The sequence below is a fragment of the Eubalaena glacialis genome, chromosome 12 (genome assembly GCF_028564815.1).
Source record: "Eubalaena glacialis isolate mEubGla1 chromosome 12, mEubGla1.1.hap2.+ XY, whole genome shotgun sequence".
Taxonomy (NCBI): domain Eukaryota; kingdom Metazoa; phylum Chordata; class Mammalia; order Artiodactyla; family Balaenidae; genus Eubalaena; species Eubalaena glacialis.
Genome location: NC_083727.1, coordinates 59,496,515 through 59,518,774, shown reverse-complemented (window position 1 = coordinate 59,518,774; position 22,260 = coordinate 59,496,515). Strand labels below are relative to the sequence as shown.

At 47.4% G+C, this 22,260-nt stretch overlaps 1 protein-coding gene across 1 annotated transcript; it reads left to right on the top strand.

Moving 5' to 3' along the window:
- The first annotated feature begins 14,270 nt into the window (after window positions 1-14,270).
- PRDM13 (PR/SET domain 13) lies at window positions 14,271-21,687 on the top strand. Its single transcript, XM_061207216.1, has 4 exons — window positions 14,271-14,414; window positions 15,929-16,060; window positions 16,356-16,476; window positions 19,940-21,687. The coding sequence occupies exons 1-4, from the start codon at window positions 14,271-14,273 to the stop codon at window positions 21,685-21,687; spliced, it is 2,145 nt and encodes a 714-aa protein (XP_061063199.1).
- Window positions 21,688-22,260: the final 573 nt, after the last annotated feature.

The window sequence follows — 22,260 nt, the reverse complement described above, 5'->3', positions numbered from 1 at the left end:
CAAATACCATATGATATCACTTATATGTGGAATATAAAATATGACACAAATGAACTTATTTATGAAACAGAAACAGATTCACTGACATAGAAAGCAAACTTATGGTCACCAAAGGGAAAAGGGGGTGGGGGAGGGATAAATTAGGAGTTTGAGATTAGCAGATACAAACTAATATATATACATATATATACATATATATATAAAATAGATAAACAACAAGATCCTACTGTATAGCACAGGGAACTATATTTAATATCCTGGAATAAACCATAATGGAAAAGAATATGTAATATACACGCACACACACACACATATATATATAACTGAATCACTTTGCTGTACACCAGAAACTAACACAACATTGTAAATCAACTATACTTCAATTAAAAAAAAAAAGACTGAAAGAATACATTAAAAAAAAAGTACTTGACCATTTTTATACTCAAAAGTACTTGACCACTTTTTTTTCTTTTTTTTTTTAATTTTTATTTATTTATTTATTTATCTATTTATTTATTTATGGCTGTGTTGGGTCTTCGTTTCTGTGCGAGGGCTTTCTCTAGTTGCGGCAAGCGGGGGCCACTCTTCATCGCGGTGCGCGGGCCTCTCACTATCGCGGCCTCTCTTGTTGCGGAGCACAGGCTCCAGACGCGCAGGCTCAGTAGTTGTGGCTCACGGGCCTAGTCGCTCCGCAGCGTGTGGGATCTTCCCAGACCAGGGCTCGAACCCGTGTCCCCTGCATTGGCAGGCAGATTCTCAACCACTGTGCCACCAGGGAAGCCCGACCACTTTTTTCTATTAGCAAAAAGGAAGTAGAGGCAACGGCTGTCGGGTGGGGTGGACATCTTAATAGTGTTTTCCACACTTGTGATCCACCAAAACCCCCGTTTTGTTGGCCATCTCTTATAGGTTGTGCTCTCACATATCTAGGCAGCTGATCATTTGACTCAAGGCAGTTCCCCCATTTGTCTCTGTTGTATTTAATTGTATTCACTTACAGGATGTTTATCTATTATCTGTTGCTGAATAGCTAACAACCGTGAAACTTAGTGGCATAGAACAACTGTTTTTTTGCTCTCAGTTCTGCAGAATTTGAGCTAGACTTATCTGAATGGATCCTTTGCTGGTGTCACCTAGGCTTATTCAAGTGGCTGTAATCGTTGGTGGGCAGCTAGGGGCTGGGTCTCTCTCTCCACGTGATCTTTCATTTTTAAGGAGACTAGATCAGCTTCTTCACATGGTAATCAACAGTGCACCAAAAGGGCAAGCTCTAATGTGCAAATACTTACCAAGTTTCTGCTCGTGTCACATTTGCTGATGTCCCATTGCACAGAACAAGTCACATGGCCAAACCCAGAGTTTTTGTGAGAGGACACTATTCAAGAGTATGGATACCAGGAGGTTTGGTTCATTGGGGATGATGACGTAACAGTTTAGCACAGGAGATGAACCACTGAAGAGAAAAGAAACATCACGGAGGAATTGTGAAAATCCAAGAGCCATTCTTTTGGGTCTACTATACAACTTCTCTCAGCTGTGACTGAGTGAAATGAGAGGGCCAAGTCTGCAGAATAAAACTTTTGCTATGTATGCTTTATTATATATTTTTAAAATTAATAAGATTTAATTATCTAAAACTGAATTCAAATATGGATGAAGGCAATAGAATCAGGGACAGGATAAAAATGAAGCATCTTCCTAGATATTTTACATGTACAAAAGCAACCAAGCTTTGTCCTAATTTATTCTCTGTCTATTGGTTTTATTTTACCCAGAATCATTGGGTTGTGAAAATGAAAGTCAAGTCATTATTAAAACAAGAACCAGAAAATTGTCTTCAATTTGTCAACTTCATTAATAACCTGGCTACATTTACTAAAAAGACATGTCCTTTCTGCTCTGGTATAATTATGAGGGAGTAAGCAGCTTCTGATTGCTGTTCTTTTGTTAAACCACTCTCTTTGTGGCCACTGAAATGTCTGTTAAGTCACCATAGAAGAGAAAAATATTTGCTGAATTATATTTTCCTTATGAAGTACTAAATCCAGATGCTGTCTTGGCAGAATCCATCTCTCCCCATGTTTTCAATCCTAGTAATCAGCACATCATTTCATCTGTCTCTGTTGTTCAAATGTAAAGAATTCTTTCTAACAGCATTTCTCTCTCCATCCCTCCCTCCCTTCTCTTCCTTTTCCTCTCTCCTGCCCCTTTATCATCTACTTCTCTCTCCTAGTTTCTCTTTGTTATTATTCCTCTCTCTCAAATCAACTCAATTCTTCACATGATTTAAAGTGAAGCAGCTGAAATTAAATAAAGTCCTCTGTTGTCACCATCAGTGGTAAATTATACAGTTATGTCCTTTGGTTTGATCTTGGAAACCAGTAAGAGTATCTCCTTCATTGTTCATTGATGGGAACCTGTTTTTACGTCCTGCACTTAACAGTTTTGCATTTGTTGCTTTTCCCTGAGAAGCCTAAAATATGTCACACAGCTGTTTGATGTTAGGAATAAATAAGTAAATTTTGAAAAATAAGAAACTGAGGAAGATAGATGCTATGCAAATAGTCAAATGTCTTTTATTAAACAGCTACTAAAATATATTTAAACTTTGGCTCAGCTGACAATGTGCATAATTTATACCACAGACCACAAATCCATGAATGCATGGCAGTATGGTACTGGATTCAAAGGATGTCTTAATTTAAAAAAATTAAGTGGCAGTTTTCAGGAGAATGGTTCCTGTTTTAAAATAATTTGAATTTTTGTTTTTATTGTCCAGGTATTTTGAGTAAAATAAAATCAATGGTGTTTCAGTTTAAAAGTTTTATTTATTTATATATCTCTTGAATATAAAAATTGACCCAAATTACAAGTAAATCTAAAAAGGCAATTCATTGATAATACACACACACACACACACACACACACACACACACACAGCCAAAGCCCCAAAGGAGACAAACCAACATCTTCCAGTTGTCCATAGTACCACTGAGGAATTGCTTTCAGCTGTGAGTAATAAGACCCTCTTCCCTTCTCCTCTTCCTCCTCCTCCTCCTCCTCCACACACATCCAAAGTAATGGTTTAAAGACATCAGTGTTCATTTTCACCTAAATGAAGTCCAGACATAGGTAATCCAGGTTTGGTGTGGTGGTTCCATTAAGTCATCTGGGATCCTGCTTCTTCTATGTTTTGTTTGGGCACGCTCAGCACATGGCTTCCATATGCAGGGTCATTTCATAAACAAAAATGGCTGCTGTAGTGCCAGCCATTGCATCTGCATTCAGGCATGAGGAAAGGCAAAAGGGGGCTGAGTTGTCTTCTTAGTCTCAGATAACACTCTGCTTACATCACATTAACCAGAACTTTACATAACCACATCTAGCTACAAAGAGGCTGGGACACACAGCCTTCGTGCCACAGCACTGTAACCAGCTGGAATGTAATGTAATCAGAGTTCTCTTAGAAGATGGGGAGAATGGATACTTGGGAGACAAACAGAAGACTTGCTACAATGAATAAGGCAATGTAGTGAAATTGCATATTATTATTATTACCATTATTTTTTCTATCAGAATCTATGACTGGGAATATCCTACTTTGTGACTCCATCCTTTCCCTGTTTGTAAGTCCAAACTCACTTTCTCAGCCTTCTTTTTGCATCTAGGGCATAGCAATACAGCTTAGAATCTAAGTCAGACACCACCACCCAGGACTTTAATTTGGAAGTAAATAATGTGTAAAAGCCAATGCCTATGTGGAATCCATTTTTGTGAGGGTAGCAGCAGAGAGCACACTTCCTGAGGCAGCGGTGGCAGAGGTTCACACCAAGAGCTGACAGCACAGTTTGTGGGGCCTGTGTCCTGTGTATGGGCTGTTGTATCTCCAGTGGAGCCATCCAGTGGCCTAATTTGGGTAGTTTTCCTGGGGAAGTAGCCTCCAAGTTAGGCTTCTGGTATTGCTTAGAATCGAAACCACCACATATCCTTTTCTGCTTCAACCACTAAGACACGGTTTCTGATGTTTGTACCTGGATTGGTTTGCTAGAGTGGTTGTAACAAAGTACCATAAACAGGGTGGCTTAAGCAACAGAAATTTATTGTCTCACAGTTCTGGAGACCAGAAGTCCAAAATCAAAGCGTTGGCAGAGTTGGTTTCTTCTGAACAACCCTGGGTATGAGGGAAGGATCTGTTTCAGGCCTTACGCTTTGGCTTGTAGATGGTTGTCTTTATGTTCATATGATGTTCTCCCTATATTCATGTCTGTGTCCAAATTTCCCCGTCTTATAAGGACACCAGTCATACTGTGTTAGGGCCCACCCTAATGGCCTCATTTTAACTTGATTACTTCTGTGAATTCCCTATCTCCAAATAAGGTCACATTCTGTGGTACGTATGAATTTTGACGGGAGCAATTCAACCCGTGACAATACATAAGAACCCTCACTGATGAAGGTATGCCTTAGGACATCACGTTAGGGGCACAGTACCCCCAAACTCAGTAGTAGTACAGAAGACTCTCCTCCTCCCCGCTGCCTTCTTTCCTTCTATTGGTCTCCAAAACAGAACTGCAAGACTTCAAAGGTCAAGGATGGATGTAAAATAACTTCACTGATTTCTTTTATATTTTTAATTTTTTTCTGGCTGTGTTGTATCTTCGTTGCGGTGCGCAGGCTTCTCATTGCGGTGGCTTCTCTTGTTGCGGAGCTCGGGCTCTAGGCACGCGGGCTTCGGTAGCTGTGGCTCATGAGCTCTAGAGCGCAGGCTCAGTAGTTGTGGCGCACGGGCTTAGTTGCTCCGTGGCATGTGGGATCTTTCTGGACCAGGGCTTGAACCTGTGTGCTCTGCATTGGCAGGCGGATTCTTAACCACTGCGCCACCAGGGAAGCCCCTGATTACTTTTAAGGGAAGGTATTTGTACCAATAGAATGAATGTAGGCCATTTATAATTGACTTAAGTGCGGAGCACATTTGGTGGTTTCTGTTTCAACTGAGAGTAGGAGAAAGAGTTTTATTTAGTGCCATGGGATTAACATTTTTGACTGTGAGAGCTTTGGACACTGTGCCTGTGGGTTCCTTAGGCCTGGTGGGGCACCACTGTAGCTGTGAAGATTCCAGATGGCCATTTAGATCACAGACTCTGCAACTCAACACATTCCCTCTGGCTCATCCCTCGTACAGCTTCTTAAAAGATCATAGAACCAAAGAACCTATTTTTTTCCCCACGGATTTCAGTGGGCTATTAGCAACATATACATACCCATCGCTTGCCTCTGATCTCTTCTGCCCTACTGTTTTTTTTTTTTTAATTAAATCTTACTTTAAAATAACATTTTATTTTGGAAAATTTCCAGCACATACAAAAGTAGAATAGCGTAATGAACCCCATGTTCCCATCACTCAAATCCAACAGTTATCAATTTATGGCCAATTTTGTTTCATCTATACCCAGTGGTTCTCCCTGGGGGTAATTTTGACCCTCAGACATTGCCAGACATTTTGGCAATGTCTGGTGTCATAATTAAGGGAAGGATTCTATTGTCATCTAGTAGGTAGAGGCCAGGGATGATGCTAAACATCCTACAATGCACAGGACAGCTCCCACAACAAAGAATTATCAGTCCAGAATGTCAATAGTGCTGAGATTGAAAAATCCTGGTCTATACCTGTACCCGCTGCCCCCAACCTTAGAATTACTTGAAGCAAATCCTAGACATCATATTTAATCTTTAAATATTTCAGTGTGTATTTCTGAAAAATAAGGACTAAAAAATTAAACATACTACAATTACTCTACTTGTAATTAACATTACTCTCTCATATCATTAAATATTTAGTCAGTTCTAGGATTATCAGGGTGGAATCTGCAATGCCTTTTATGGCCTAGTCTTGAAAATCACACACTGTCACTTCATTACAAACGAGTTACTAAATCTGACTCACACTCAAGGCTCCACCTTTAGAGGGGAGGATTGTCAAAGAATCTGTGGACATATTTTAAAACCATTATATCCTTTAAGTCTCTTTAAATCTTTTTACTCCCCCTCTCTTTCTTATTTCCCCTTGCAACCTATTTGTGAAAAATAAAAACAGGTCATTTGTCCAGTAGAGCATTCCACAGTCTGTTTTTATGACCGTATCCCCGTGGATTTGTTTATCAAGTTCATCTGTCTTCTCTATTTCCTATTATCAGAGAAATCAGATACAGGTTTAATTTTGTTTGCTTGCTTGCTTGTACTGACAAGTCTGTTTCACAGGCAGTGTTGCATATTTCCATTCGGAGTCTTGCTCTTTGTGATGCTAGTCATCATTGAAGATCATTGCCTGCATCCATTATTCCATGAAGGGTTGCAGAACAATAATATTTGAATTCTTGAACTCTTCATTTATTAGCTGGAATATGTCTATAAAGTGAGGCTTTCCCTCATGAATTATTTGTTGCCCTGAGATATGCATGACTATATCTTATGTGACTGCCTGCCTAAGTGGCCTCTGGTGTCAGAAGTCCTGCTCCATTTAATTTATCATGTACAATTCCCAGCCTAGCAGTACAGTACCATAAGTATCATTAAAAATATTACTAACTAACATTCTTGAGTACATCTTGAGTACATCCTCTGTCCTGAGTTCTAAGCACAATCCATCAACATCTCATAATCTTCTCAACAACGCTGTGAAGTAGGTCTCCTTATTACTCATATTTTACAGATGAAGAAACTGAAGAATAGAAAGGTTCCTTTTGCTAAAGGTCACACGGTTAGTAAGTGTCAGAGGCAGGATTTGAATCCAAGCAGTCTGACTCTAGAGCCCACTCTCTCAATCACTAGGACATCCCATGATAATTTAATGATCCTCATGGAGAAGAGCAGATATGTGAAGTCAGTTAAAACTTCTAAATATAATGTGGTCAAGTGAAAATAGACTGGGCTTTGAACACAGAAGGTGTGGGAGGAGTTCTGTCTATTATTTGTTATGTGACTCTAAGCAAGCTGCTTAACCCCTCTGAACTTTTCTCATTGGTAAAAGATAAATAATAAAATCTACCTCACAAAAAAAATCTACCTCATAGTGTTGTTATGATGGTTAAACCTAACAGCCTGTTTTGTGTTGGGCATTTAAAAAGTTATAAAAATGTATGTGTGCTCAATAATAAAAAGACAACACAGTTAAAATGGGAAAAGGATTTGCATAAACATTTCTCCAAAGAAGATAAACAAATTGCAAGAAGGACATGAAAAGATGATTGGGCATTAGTCATTTAGTCATTAGGGAAATGCAAACCAAAACTACAATGAGATTTCACTTCACCCCCGCTAAGATGGGTATAGTAAAAAAAAGGTAGATAATAGGAAATGTTGGAGGATATGAAGAAACTTGAACCCTCATATACCACTGGTGGGAATGTAAAATGGTGCAGCACTTTGGAAAACAGTTAGACTGTTGTTCAAAGAGTTTAACATAGACCCAGCAATTTCACTCATGGGTACATATCCAAAAGAAATGAAAACATATATGCACACAGAAAGCTGTGTGCAAATGTTCATAGTGGCATTATACATAACAGCAAATTAGAAACAACCCTAAGGTCTATCAGCTGATAAACAGATAAATAAAATATGATATATCTATACATTAAAATATTATCCATACATAAGGAATGACATACTGATGCATGCTACAACATGGATGAACCTTGATAAATTATGCTAAGTGAAAGAATTCTGTTGCAAAAGACCACATATCATATGGTTCCATCTATATAAAATGCTTATGCTGTAAGCATAAACCTTTGGAGACAGAAAATGCACTGGTGGTTGCCTATACCTAGGGAATTTGGGAACATATGGGGAGTGATAGCAAATGGGTATGGGCTTTCTTTTGGGGAGGGGAGATGAGAATGTTCGAAAATCAGACTGTGGTGATGGTTGCACAATGCTGTGCATATACTAAAAAAAGAAAAACCCACCAACATTGAATTGTGCAATTGAATTAAATTGGTTAATTGTATGGTATGTGAATTATATCTCAATAAAACTGTTTAGGAAAAATGTTTTGTATATATGTATAAAAAGTACCTTTCATAACCTTACCTAATTTTTATGTTGTGATCATATATATATTGGAAAGCTTTTCTGAATGTGAATCCCTACCATAAAATGAAGTCCCTACTATAAAATTCAAACATGCTTTCAGGAAACTAAAATGTATCACCATTTGGTCATGGACACAATAACGTGAGCACGAATAACACAAGCGATGGCATCGCATTTTCAATCAAACACATAATTCGTGGTGACATTAGGAGAGTACACAGGATCCTACTAGTGAACCTACTAATTGTTATTCAGAGATGCTGGTTATGAACCTGAGTTTGATTTTCAGTTGCGACATTGAGCTGGGTATTTAAATTGTTTTGTTCCTATTGCTATCATAATGACCACTTAATGAACTTCCATCACTCACAGGTTGTCCTAGGAATTACACAGGTATCTGCTAGGATAGCTTCCTCCCATTATGCACCACTGGGTCATGGGTTAAAGGAATATTCTGTGTCTCCTGAACATAGATTTACGTGTTCTTTCTTCAGGAGGCGGGCTCGCTTGGGGAGAAGGGGTTTTAGGCCTGTGGAGGAACTGAAGAGAGAAAAAATGTTTGACTTATGGCTCACCAATGGGGATTGTTCATCTGTCACATGATCATCTTCTCGGCCCAGACAGCCTCCTTGTAATTGGAGAACTCACCTTCCCACCAGGCAGGGAGGGGGAAGTGTCCCTAGAGATGTTGAGTTTGGGAACCTAATTTTGAGTAGAAATTTCTTACAAAAACCACTAGTTATTATTCCTTCTTGAGGTCCACACATCAACTGTTTTTCTTTTCTCCCTCTTTTTTCTCTTGCCCCACGCAGATTTTTAAAATATTAAATCTCAAAATAATTTTTAATTGGAAATACATTCTTTTTTCTTGGGGGGTGGGGGGAGATACATTCTTATGGTACCAAAATGACACCTAAAGTGAGAGGTCCCCATCTGTCCCCGAGCTTAGAAACAAGGAAATTCAGATAGTCTGTGTTCCCCTTCACTATTCTTTTGTGTAGTGTTCATCTGTCATTTCTGGCTTCCCTGCTCCTCAGGGGCTAAAAGAGGCTGTCACTGCTCTCTTCTTAGACAACTGTCCCAGCCTCAACTCAGAATGATTTTCAGCTTTTAACAGGCCTTGTCTCCTTCAGCTCAGAAACCCAGCGGCCACCTTGGAGTGGAGATTTACAAGAGAATATACATCTATATACACATCTGAATGTATAAGAATACTTATCATTATGCCTGTGTTTTAACATAGTGTGTGTATATTTTACACATACATCAGCAAATATTTTCATTGACTTATTTGGGTGTGAAGTTCTCTTTAACATACAAAAGAAGATACTTTTGTTTCTTTTGACTTTCCCCCCCCATTCAAATACCAAATTGTTCTTATTATTGCCCCAAGAGAGGGTATGTTCTTTGGGGGTGGGGATGGGAGGCAGAGATGAAGAGAAAGAAAACCGAGCTCTTCAAGGGTGGGGTGGGGGGAAGGGGGGAAAACCGTCTGGGAATCTCAAGAACATCTTTATTTCGGCTTTTAACTCTCCGCCTTTCTGATTAAAGAGTTCAGACCCGCTCCCCCGCCCGCGTTCAATTATCCCCCAGCATCTTTTCTCAGAAGCTGTCACCACCACTTGCTGAACCACAGCCCCATCCTGAGCCATTAGCCCGGTTCTTTTCCGTTTCGCTTTGCTTTCCTCAGTTTCTCCCTGCAAGCTTTATAAATCTCCTTTGGAGGAGGAGTGTCCAAGCGGGTGGAAGTCTGAACACAATGCAACCTGAGAATTTCTGTCACTCTCTGCATATGCTCCTAAGTGCTTTAATCCCAATTAGGGGCGGCTGACACACGGTCCTATTCATTCCCATCAGCTCTTGAATACATTTGCCTAGAAATGAACTTCACAAATAGAGGCGCTCCTAAATGTGCCCAACAGCAAGGAAAATCGAATTGAGTGCGGGCTCATTCGGCAGCGGCAGGCAGAGGAGCGTTGAATGTGAAGGTGCCCCGAGACATTGCAATTCAGCAACACAGCTCGCTGACTTTTCTTTGCACCATGTCAACCGAAAGAACCAAGAAATAAGTTGTGGAACTCCGGTTAAAAGGCAACTTGAGAGGGACTCTGAATACTTTTATTGAGCCGCTTCTAGTGAAGGACTTAAAAAACAACAAAAAAGGCACCACAAAACCCATCAGCGGCGTCCCGGCTGAGTCCTGGGCGCGCGTTTGGAGGCTCCCGGCCGCGGCGCACCCACCGGCCTCGCAATTAAGGGGAAAATGGCCCCGTCGCCGGCGTGTCATCTGGTGGCGTTCCCAGAGCCCGTCGTCGCCGCCGCCCTATTCAGACCCGGCCTTAATGTCCCACCCGCGCCTCGGGGCCCGCGCAGCTGGTCCGCGCTGACCCGCCCGCCCGGCCGGCGCGGACACCCTCGGGGGGCGCGGCCAGGCTACCTCCGGCCCAAACTCGGTGGAGACCTAGGCCTCTGCCTCCGCCCGGGTCTCGCCTGCTGTTCTTGACCCCGCACCGCTCCCTCCATCCCGGGGTTCGGGACTCTGCGAGCCGGCCAAGGAGTGGGGTGGGGTTGGTGACTCCCCAACACCCGAGTCCTCAAGGCCAAGCGCCACGGAGGGGGGTGAGCAGCCAACTCCGATGCCCTGGGGATCCGAAGCCCCAAGGACTTTGAGCCCGGGAGACCTGCAGCTCAGCGAGAAGTCCTGCGGGGGTTCTTTCCCTCTAGGCGGAGCCCAGCAGGGTCACACGTGCGCGGCGCGGCAGCGTTTTCAGCCCGGCGCTCGGGCGCCAGCAGGCGCGGGCGGGGGCCGCCCCCTGGCGCAGCGGCGAGGTGGGACTGGGCTCCAGGCGGGCTGCCCCTGTGGCGGAAGGGCCGCTGCTCTCCCGCGCCTATACCTGTTTAGGGGCAACCTGTTACCCGCGCGGCGGCATTGGCCGCGCGGTTCCGCGGTGGGCCGCGCCCAAACCCTCCTGGCCCCGCACCTCGGCACAGAACGGATTTCGCTTTAACGGGGCCTCTGGACGTCCATTTTCAGTCCATAAAAAAGCCAAGAGGAATGTTTTGATTGAGTCTCAACATTGTCTTTGAATAAGGCTGAGACCATGTAATTAATGTGTCTTTTTAATAAGGGACAATACGGCCGTTCAAGCTATTTAATTTCATTTAATTTTCCATCCCATTTGCTGCACAGTCCGCTTTTACTTTTAACACCCAGCCTTTCACGGCCCATCTTGCTCCACTGGGCACATTAGATTGGTTTCACCCTTGCTTTTAGGGGAGAAAAAATAAAAGAAAATGTGTTCCTTTCCTCCTTTGTGGACAATTTATTTCACTTGGGGAACTTCAACTCTGAGCCACAGGACAGAATAAAACTGGGCGAGCTGGTGTGAATGCCTCTGGCGCAGTCCCTTTCTTCTGGTGGGGCTGGGAACCAGCCACAATTGGCTATATTAATAAATAACTTTCCTCACAGTCGGCCTTTACATGGTCCTATTGATAAAATTGTTCGCGTGTCGTTCACGCTTTTTCACTCATTAAGGAGGGCCGGGGAGGAGCCCCGAACCCAGGCCCCGCTTTCGCCCCTTCCCGCTCGCAGTGCTGGTAATTTAAACTGGGTGTCATCCTGGAGTCGCCAGGCCAGAGGTTAGAGGGACATGTTCATGGCTTAAATTTATTGCCCTCCAACTCTTCGGAGCGGCTTCCTCTCCTCCCCTCCCCCGGCTTTTGCCATTCATGGGCAGCTGGATCAAAGGCTCCCTCCTCTCCGTCTTAGGCAGCCTTCGCGGCCCGAAGAGAGGCAATTGGAGGGTTAAGAAGAAAAAAAATCAGTGGCAGCTCCCTCAGAAAGTGGCCCTGGGCACGGTGTGGATGCACGGATAGAGGGACCGCAGCGTATGGTCGCCCGGACCCGCCGAGCGGCTCTTTTCTGCTCCAGCTGGCGCGCCTACACAGGCCTTGGAGTTACCACCTAGCGGCCATCCGTGTGTCACCACCCCGCCTGACTTGCCCCTATTAGGCAAACCGCGAGTTTTGGAGCGCCCCTAAATTCATTCGCTCTACAGATCATTGCTGTTGACCTTCGCACAAACGCTAGTGAATCTCAGAATGGAAGCCAAGAGTCTGCATCATCATTCCCATTTTACGGATTAGGAGACTGAGGCTCTGAAGTAATTCCCCGAGGCTTGAGTGACGGAGCACAGACTGAATGACCCCCATTCTCTTGACTTTGTCCAGTACTGCGAACGCAGGTCTCTACCGAAGGGTGCCACACGTAGCTTCTCTGAGGGCTTCGTGGGACGAACTGCTAAATTACAGGTGTCGCCACCTTGCGTTCTGCCGCCGTTGTTAATCAGAGTCATCCCCGCCAGTGGCCTAAGAACCGCAGTTTCGCAGGCAGAGCCTGGTGGAGATTTCGGCGTGGCGGCAGCGGGTAGTCCTCCGTCCATCTGTACAGTGGTTGGGCCTCCAACACCAGGCCCGAAGACAGAGTCATTCAGTCCTCTCCAGGAATACCACGTCGGGCTCGTGTCCCGGTCCACTGGATTTGGGAAGTGGCGCTCGGGGTGAGCAGCACGTGGCAGGTGAGGGCAGAACTGTCACAAATATCTAATGAATTTGATCACTCGGCTAACTTATGAAAATAATTGTCCCCACGCAAATCGGAGGTTTCCCTAAAACAAAACGAGGAACATTCTAGTTTAGCTCCTAAGTACTCGTTCTCCTAGCTTATGAACTGGGCTAAAGGCAGAGGTTATCAACGCCCACCTCGCCCTCTTTTCTGTGACCTTTGCTATAGTGCTTTTCCTTTTTTTTTTTTTTTTTTTTAAGGAAAAGTCTGGTGTGTTGGTTCTGGGGAAATTAGCCCCAAGGAATTCATCCTCGTTTTAAACTTGAAAAGCGTGCAGGACTTAGAGACACCGATGTAGAGAACAAACGCATGGACACCAAGGGGGGGGGGAACAGTGGCGGGGGATGGTGGTGGTGGGATGAACTGGGAGATTGGGATTGACATATATACGCTAATACGTATAAAATAGATAACTAATAAGAACCTGCTGTATAAAAAATAAATAAAATAAAATTCAAAAATTCAAAAAAACAAAAAAAGCGTGCAGGACTTGAGTCGTCGGTTGGCGTGCAGGGGAGACATGATTAAAAACCCAGCCCGCAGAACCCCTCTTCAAACCTCGGGTGCGGTCAGGGCACGCGAACCCCCGCAGCGTCCGCTCCTGCGGCCTCTTCCCATTCTCCAGAGAAAGTGCGGCCCTGGGGTGCACCCGGGAGCAGAGATGAACAACTGACCTCGTCTCCCAAAACTAGTCCGGACGCTTCATACTTCGGGGCGAAACTGGACAGAGGGAACGGTAAAGCGGTTCTAAATAGAGGACTGGCCTGAACCCAATCGCCTGAAATGGTAATACGGCCGTTATTTAAAAAGTGTAGGTATTTTCTGGTGTTTTCCCATCAAGTACCTGCCTAATTTCTGTATGGCACACGCCAGAAATCAATAGAAGTTAACAAGTCCTCCAAACAGTCCCCATCTCTTTGTTTAATCTCCTTTACAATAAAGCCAAGGGGAGAGAATTAAAAATCTTTGAAGTAGACCAAGGCTCAAAGGAATCAGCCAAGTAGACTTAAAGTAGTCACTTATTTCCCAAAACTGGTTTGTCGGTGAACAATAAAAGGAAGTAAAATTTATGGAGAAATTATACAGTGGATTTGTCACTTAAAATATCGTAACTGTCTCGAGGACAATGCCCCATGCTGAGGATTAATGGTCCCGCCGGACCTTTGATTCACCAGCGCCTTTTCTTCGCCCTTGACAAATTGGATTTTTAGGAATGGGAAGGTCGCCTGGACCATTGTGCGCCAGCCATTCAGAGGCCTCGATTATGCAGGGGGCTGAGGGAACCACTCCATGTGACCTTCTCGGGTAGGACTCTGCAGCTGCTCTGCAGCGCAACTCTCTCACCAAACTCTGCGCCCTTGCGCTAGCGGTGCCAAAAGGCGCCCGCCCAGATTGAAAAGGCGCAGTGCATGCCCGGCCGCGTCACTCCGAGGGCGGAGAACACACGTCGGGGCGCGGCTCGCCAGCTAGCGTGCGGCTCAGGCTCTGTCGCTCGCGCCCTGCCGAGGACCCAGTGCGCCCGAGCGCCTGCCTGGCGGCGGCGGCAGCAATGCACGGAGCCGCTCGCGCTCCGGCCACCAGCGTGAGTGCCGATTGCTGCATCCCGGCCGGCCTGCGCCTCGGGCCGGTGCCTGGAACCTTCAAGCTGGGCAAGTACCTGTCAGACCGCAGGGAGCCCGGGCCCAAGAAAAAGGTATTAGCCATTCCGACCTCCGCCCCCTGCCGTTCGTTCGCCTCCCCTTATCCCCTCCAGGAAAGGGGTGGATAGGGCTAGGGGAGGAAAGGGGTGACTGAGTCGTTACCTGACAATTCTGCCAGTTGGAAGGGGACTCAGATCATTTCCCACAAGTCGCACTAGCCGAGAGCTGGACGTGGGCCGGGCTAGGGGAGAGGACCTGGCTGAGAGGCGACAGCCCCCGGGTGGGGTGCGTGGGGCTCTTTACGTGCCGGGACCCCTCGGAACCCCCGATTTCCCCGGAGCGCTGGGGCGTTCTTCGCAGAGGCGCCCCCCTCCTCCCGCCGCATCTCTCCTCTCTTGGCAAATGTGCCTTTTCTCTTTTATACAACTCACAGGCGCTGAGGACTTTTCTTACCTTCTGCCCTTCAATGAGCTAATTTGAGGCTTAAATTTGCCTTCAAATAATTTGATCTCATCGTCTCCGAAAAATTTATCCTTGGGTAAACCTCTCCAGGTGTTTCCTTCCGCGGGTGTCTGCTTGCGGGTTCGGGGTGAATGGAGAGAGGGTGCGCCAGGTGTTGGCTCTGACGCAGACTCCGAGGACGAGGAGCGCCCACCCGCGGGGGGCACCGGGGCTGAGCGCCTGCAGCCGGGCTCGGAGGGGCCAGAATCGCAGTTGGGAGGCGTCAAGGCCAACCCGCCCGCTCCGACTTCCCAAACAGCGTCGCGAACCCCGACCAGAGAGAGGTTCTAACAGGCCCCCGCCCGCCCCGAGGCGTCTCAGCGGGCGAAGGTCGGCCAACTGCCACAGGGAATGAAGGCAGGAGTCCGGTGGCGTGGTCAGGGGTGACTGGGAAGAGGACCTTAGACTACAGCTTTCTTGTAAGGAACTGCTCCGGGCCCGGTCGACGGGACCCGCATCTGGCTCTTCACGCAATCATCCTCTTCCCCAGAGTAGTATAGCCGGGCTCGCCTTGTACCGCTCCTTCTTCTTTAAACGCGCTTTAATTGCTTTTAAATGGCCGGCCAGCGCGCGGCCGCTTTGTTCAGACAGTTTCGCCGCGGGGCTCGCGGGCACCTCCGCGTTTTGGTGCGGTGCCGCTGGAATGCGGAGGCAAGAGAGGGGGCGCGGGACACCCTGCATTCTGGGACTTAGAAACGTCTCTAGCCTGGTATCGGGGCTGCTCTTAGAACCGCGAGACGGAGAGCTGGGGTGGGGGTGGGAGACGTCTTGGCACGAGATGTGCCCAGGCACTCGGGCAGGATGCTTTCACTCCTCGTGCTGTCAAAGTGGGACAAGACGGGCGGGGTCGGGGGGGGGGAACTGTTATACTAGTCAGCCTCCCCTCTTCCTCCCTCCCCCAAGCAAGGGTCCTAAGGACTTACTCTCCTCCCAGCAGCCCACAGCGGTCTGGCCAACATGAGCACAACCATTTTCCTGAGTCGGCTGGGGGTGGAGGATACACTTGCCCTCTGGGTTGTGGGCCTGGCCGTGGCACGCGGGAGAACGACCACTGCTTGTGTTGCAGGTGCGCATGGTGAGAGGGGAGCTGGTGGACGAGTCGGGGGGCTCCCCCCTGGAGTGGATAGGGTTAATCCGGGCAGCCAGGAACCCCCAGGAACAGACTCTCGAAGCTATTGCAGACTTACCCGGAGGACAGGTACTGTGGGCTTCCCCCCCGCCCCCCCACTGCCAATTCTATCTACCAAACTGTCACTGATATTAAGAGCAAAGCACTTTAGCTAGAGGTCTCATTTAAACGTCCCAATAACCCTATAAGGCAGATACTATTATTTTCCCGGTTTGAAGAATGAGGGAATTGAGGTTCAGAGAGGTCCAATAGTTTTCCCAGCGTCACACAGATTCAGGGCGGGGAATCGAACCTTTCCTCTCAGTTGTTTTTTGACCGATTACCCAGGAAATGACAGCAAGCTGTCCTGTTCCTTGCGTCCCAGATCTTCTACCGAGCGCTTCGAGACGTCCAGCCAGGGGAGGAGTTGACCGTGTGGTACTCCAACTCCTTGGCGCAGTGGTTTGACATCCCCACGATTGCAACTCCGACGCACGACGAGAAAGGTACCGCCTCTGAGAAAGCCTTCGGGTGAGCGCGGGTAGGCGAGAGTCCAGCCCTCCTCCGGTCTTTGGGCCCGTCCCTACACTTGAAGGGCCTTTTTCCTGCGCTGTGTAAAACTGAATTCATACTCCCTGTCGGAGTGGGCAGAGGCGACGTCATCACTACCTCCTTTAAATCAACAGTAAATGATAAAAACAGACCATAATAATCTGACTCTCGATGGCAGGGAAAAAATACTCTTCGTGAATTTCATGCGGGTCATCCTTTCTGATTGCATATCCAAAGAGACAGTTATTTACTCACTTAAGAATCAATAAAGATGCTTTAACGTAGTATTAGGGTAGCCACCTCATGAGCTCCAAAAAGTGTAACTCAAACCTGGAATGCTTTTGAAGGCGAGGAGCATCTCTTCACTGGTTTGGAGGAAAGTAATGTATTTCTACAGCATTTTAGAAGCATTACGGTACTTACAGCTGGTCAGTTGGCAGGTACTGAGGCCCTTCCATTTAAATGGTATTTATTCATTTCCCTCTCCCTACTTAAATCGAAACTGGGATGTATCCCAGTTTCTTCTCAGATTTATTTGACCCCTTCCAAAGCCAAGAGCGGATTTATGCAAATTAAGGTGCAGTAACTAAAGAGAAAAACATTTTCAAACCTTCCCTAGAACACTGAGGAACACTTCCTGTGGAAAAAGGCTGGGAGGTGCTAAAATAGTTAAGATCTTGAGACTCCTTGTTATTGCACAACACTTCCATGACTTTCTTTGTTCTTTGCCAGTTGTTTTTGTTTGTAATTTCTCCTAAAGACACCGTTATATTTAAAGTCAACATCATGGAGGCTGTGAACTATTTTAACACATTCTCCTGAATTTCCTGCTCAATCTCATTCCTTTAGAAATAGAGTTAAAGATCTTAATACAAGTGTGGGACTTAAACAATTAATGAATAAGAGAATGAAGTTAATTCAAAATGATGAATCACTTCACTTCAGAGTGTCACTGTCTTCTGTAAACTAATTCTATTGATTTTGTGGGTAGATCTGTATGTACAATATTCATAAAAGTTATCTTAGTTTGTTCCTTGCATCACATTACATCCTCTTGTCAGCTTCTTCCAGTAAAAGGGAAACATGACAAAAGCCCCATAGTGGAAAACTCACAAATCTGCCACTATAGAACAATTCCAAGGACTCCTGGCCTTTGGGGGCCAGGAATTTTTGCACAGAACACCCTTCTTTAGACACTCTCAAATAGTACAAAAGCAACTTTTTTGAGTGGTGGCCCTCATGTTTTCATTTCAGTCAATAGAGCCTATAAACATCATATGGTCACAGATATCAAAAGAGACACCATTTTCCTTTTGGGGAACGTGTGGGTTACTTTGAACCCTGACTTCCACAGCTTTGAGGTGCTTGAAATCTTGACCACCTTAGAGTTAACATCCGGGAGAGGAGGCAAAATCACTTATGAAGTGTGTTTGGTACTTTTGGCATAGGTTGGATTTCAGAATCCAGAGAACATGTCAGTTCATTAGGATAAACAACAAAAAAACCAAACACAGTGAAACAGAAAACATACATTTGCTTAAACCTTGAAAAGAGGAAGAAATAAGTAGGGATGGCTGCTATTCTTCCAATATTGACTAACCCCAGTGGGTTTCAATTCCATAGTAAGATTAACAAAAATACTCTTTGTTTTAGGAACAAAGCTTACTTGGCTTTGCATTGAGCTGAGTCACTCTAGAGCAGCCTCTGAAAATGCCCTCTTTAAAAAGGGGTGATAAGAGGGAGCTTCTGAACTTAGCAGAAAGAAGGTTACTTAAGATATTAAATCAACATACCCACCAAGAGAACTCAGGAAGTCTCTTCTCTCTCTCTTTTTATGAAGATTTATTTTACATGGCTGTTCAATACAACACAAATATTGAATTGATTTTTATTTAAGTCTTCCATAAATAATTAGGATAGGGCACATAGGCAAATCCTCTTCCCTTCTTCTTTTTCATTCTGCTCTACCTTGGCTTCAGCTGGAATAATCTGCTCCTTACTTGAACTTCCACCTTAGTTATCTGGGAGGACTACTTGCTTTATACAAATTCAGAAGCAAAATACATGAAGGGAGGAATATCTGAAAATTCCCCCCATTGTTTCTGTAGTAATGTTTTAGAAGTTTAAGCTACTTGTGTGCAAGGAGGAAAAATTTAACTTTCCCATTACATTTAATGAAACTGACATTTACTTTGGATACTTCCTTGTGGCTCAACTAACTTCTTTCTCATAGACATCCTTCCCTTCAGTATTATCGATCAACCACAACATTTAAAAAGACACCCAATTGCAAGCTCGCTGTTCTCTGTAGGGATGTAACATGACCTTTTTGAGTGAAAATTAACTTCTACCATGTGATCAAAATCTGTTTCATACATGTGTCTTTTGATTGTGTTCATAGACCCTAGCAAAATTTAAAAACAACTAATGTTAATAATATTAAACACACAAAAAAGGTTTGATGCCAAAAGCATGTATATAGTCCCTGATATAAAATGGTGCACTTATCAAAAGCTGAGTATATTATTCACACACACACACACACACATACACCATATATATTTTCCAAGGACTTTACTAAGCTTGGATTTGTGCAGCTATCTAGGAGTTAATTAATTACCAGGTGGAACAACTGACAAGATAATGCAACATCATCCTTCTGTTTTTAGAATATCGGGACATAAGACTTTTTCTTTTCTCCCATCAAATTAAATGGGGTTAAAGAGGAAATAAAGATACAAATAATTTTGAAGAATAGCAAATCATAGTCCCTATGCGGTCCTTCAGTTGGTCACGCTCCAGGAAAACCTCAGGCAAAGTGTTTAAGGCTGGGAGGGGGTGGGGAGGGTGGGTAGTGGACATAAAAGACATTGTTCTATGAAAAGGAATGATTACATATGGCCCATACATACAGGATATTGTCTCGCCTGGTAATGAGGCGCTCACGACCATTAGATTGGCCTTTGTTCAGTTTACCCAAACTCCTTGACATACGCCACCTATTCTGCAAACGCCAACAGATGGGCCCAGGCCCAGCACAGCCCCAAACACTTGATTTAAAGCAACAGCTGCTCTCGGCTCTTCCCTGGCCAGCCTGCCTGAGCGCTGCCCTCCCAACGAAGATTTGCCCGCATGGCCCGGAGGAAGTCTTCGTTGGAAAGGCCCAAGTCACCCCTCTCGGCCCCTGAGTAGTCTCAGAGGATGGAGATGGTGACAAAGTTGGCCATTTGGGGCTTCTCGGAGTCCTCGCTACAATGGGGCTACCGAACTCACTTATTCGCCGGAACCCAAGAATACTCCTGCTTCTCCCCATACCGCTGGTCAAAACCTGGGCTTTGCCTTGGGCGCGCTGGAGCTTTCTTTCTCTCTCGCTTGCTTGCTTCTCACCGGGTCGCTTTTTCACTTTTTCTCGCCCAGGGGAGGAGCGCTACATTTGCTGGTACTGCTGGAGGACGTTTAGATACCCCAACAGCCTTAAGGCGCACCTACGTTTCCACTGTGTGCTCAGCAGCGGCGGGGGCCGCGCCTACCTGCACCACGAGCACACGGCTCGCCAAGGCGCTGCCCCGGCCGCGGATGGCCTTCGCCTCTCCCCGAAACCCCCGGCGCCAGACTTCGCTGCGGCCGCCCCGGCGGGCACTCTTCGGGCCCACCCGCAGGTCCCGCCGGCCCTCCAGGCTTGCGGAGCGCGGGAGAGCATCAAGCGCGAGGCCTCCTCTGTGCCCTCGGCCACCTCGCCACCCCTGGCCAAGTGGGGGCCGTCCAAGAAGGGCAAGGAGCAGCCGGAGCGCATCCTGGACATGAGTGGTGCCGCCCGGGGACACGGCCACTTCCTCGGCATCGTGGGCGGTTCCCCAGCGGGGGGCGGCGGCTTGGCTTTCTATCCTGGCGTGCGCTCGGCTTTCAAGCCCGCTGGCTTGGCCAGGGCAGCCGCAGACGCGCACTGCGACCCCTACCGGGAGGAGGGCGGCGGCAAACCTGGGGCCAGCCTGGCCTTAAGCAGGCTGCTGGGAGGGGGCCGGCCGGGCGGACGCCCGGGAAGCGGGGAGAACGCGGCGGCGGGCGAAGCGGGCCATCACCATCACCACCACGCGCACCATCACCACCACCACCACCCCAAGTGCCTGCTCGCGGGGGACCCGCCGCCTCCTCCTGGCCTGCCCTGCTCCGGGGCTCTGCGCGGCTTCCCTTTGCTCCCCCGGCCCCCGGAAGAAGCTTCCGCCTTCAAGCACGTGGAGCGCGCCCCGCCCGCCGCCGCCGAGCTGCCGGGAGCGCGTTACGCGCAGTTGCCCCCGGCAGCCGGGCTGCCCCTTGAGCGCTGCGTGCTGCCCGCCCTCGACGCGGGCGGCCTCAAAGGCTACCCGGGTGGCGAGTGCAGCCACCTGCCCGCCGTCATGCCGGCCTTCACCGTCTACAACGGGGAGCTACTCTACGGCTCACCGGCCGCCGCCACTTATTACCCGCTCAAACTGCACTTCGGCGGGCTGCTCAAGTATCCGGAGTCCCTCTCTTATTTCAGTGGGCCCGCGGCGGCGGCGGCGGCGGCGGCGACCGCTCTGAGCCCGGCCGAGCTGGGCTCCCTGGCTAGCATCGACCGAGAGATCGCCATGCACACGCAGCAACTGTCGGAGATGGCGGCCGGGAAAGGCCGCGGCCGCCTGGACGCGGGAACGTTGCCCGCGGCCGTCGTGGCGGCGGGTGGCGCTGGGGGTTGCGGCAGCGGGGGCGGCGGCGCGGGCAAGCCCAAGACGGGCCACCTGTGCCTCTACTGCGGCAAGCTGTATTCACGCAAGTACGGGCTCAAGATCCACATGCGGACGCACACGGGCTACAAGCCGCTCAAGTGCAAAGTGTGCCTGCGGCCCTTCGGGGACCCCAGCAATCTCAACAAGCATATCCGGCTGCACGCCGAGGGCAACACGCCCTACCGCTGCGAGTTCTGCGGCAAGGTGCTGGTGCGCCGCCGGGACCTGGAGCGCCACGTCAAGTCCCGCCACCCCGGCCAGAACCTGCTGGCCAAGGCGGCCGACGGCCCGGGCGCGGAGCCTGACTACCCCCCGGAGCCGGGGGAGCCTAAGAGCGAAAACGACAGCGACGTGGACGTCTGCTTCACCGACGACCAGAGCGACCCTGAGGCCGGGGGCGGTGGCGAGCGTGACTCGTAACGAGTCTTCCCGGGAAGCGGGGAGTGTGGGGCCGTGGACAGAGAGAAGAGGGGCTTCTGTTCTGGGAGAAGAGGAACTGCTGGTGGTGAGAAGGGCCCAGCGGACAAAACCGGTTTGTTTTGGTCGGGCGCCGCATTTGGAACGGTGAGAAGTCGCTGGTCCGATGCTGAAACTGTGAGCAAAGGTTTCGAGGTGGCTTGAAGAAATCTTGCCTTCCGAGCATCCCGAGGGCCGCGGGTCCCAGCGCGCTCCAGGCCCCTGGACTCCGCGGATAGGCTCCGTCACCCCCCAAGCCAGGCGGTCTGCTCTTGAGGTTTAGGATCACATTAATGTGAAGCCACAGCGCCCTCGAGGGTGCCGAATTTAACCGCCACGTATTTTTAAATTGTTCTTTTTTGTGGAGAAAATTGTGCCTTTTGAAACGACGTTTTGTGTGTGTATTTTACATTAGCATTTCACTGCATAGGCAAAACAGTAGTCGCAATTCGGTAGATGTGACATCCATACACTTGTTTCCATTTCATCTGTTTTCGTGTCAAAGACTGCGCCTCGTTGCATTGAAGATATAGTGAT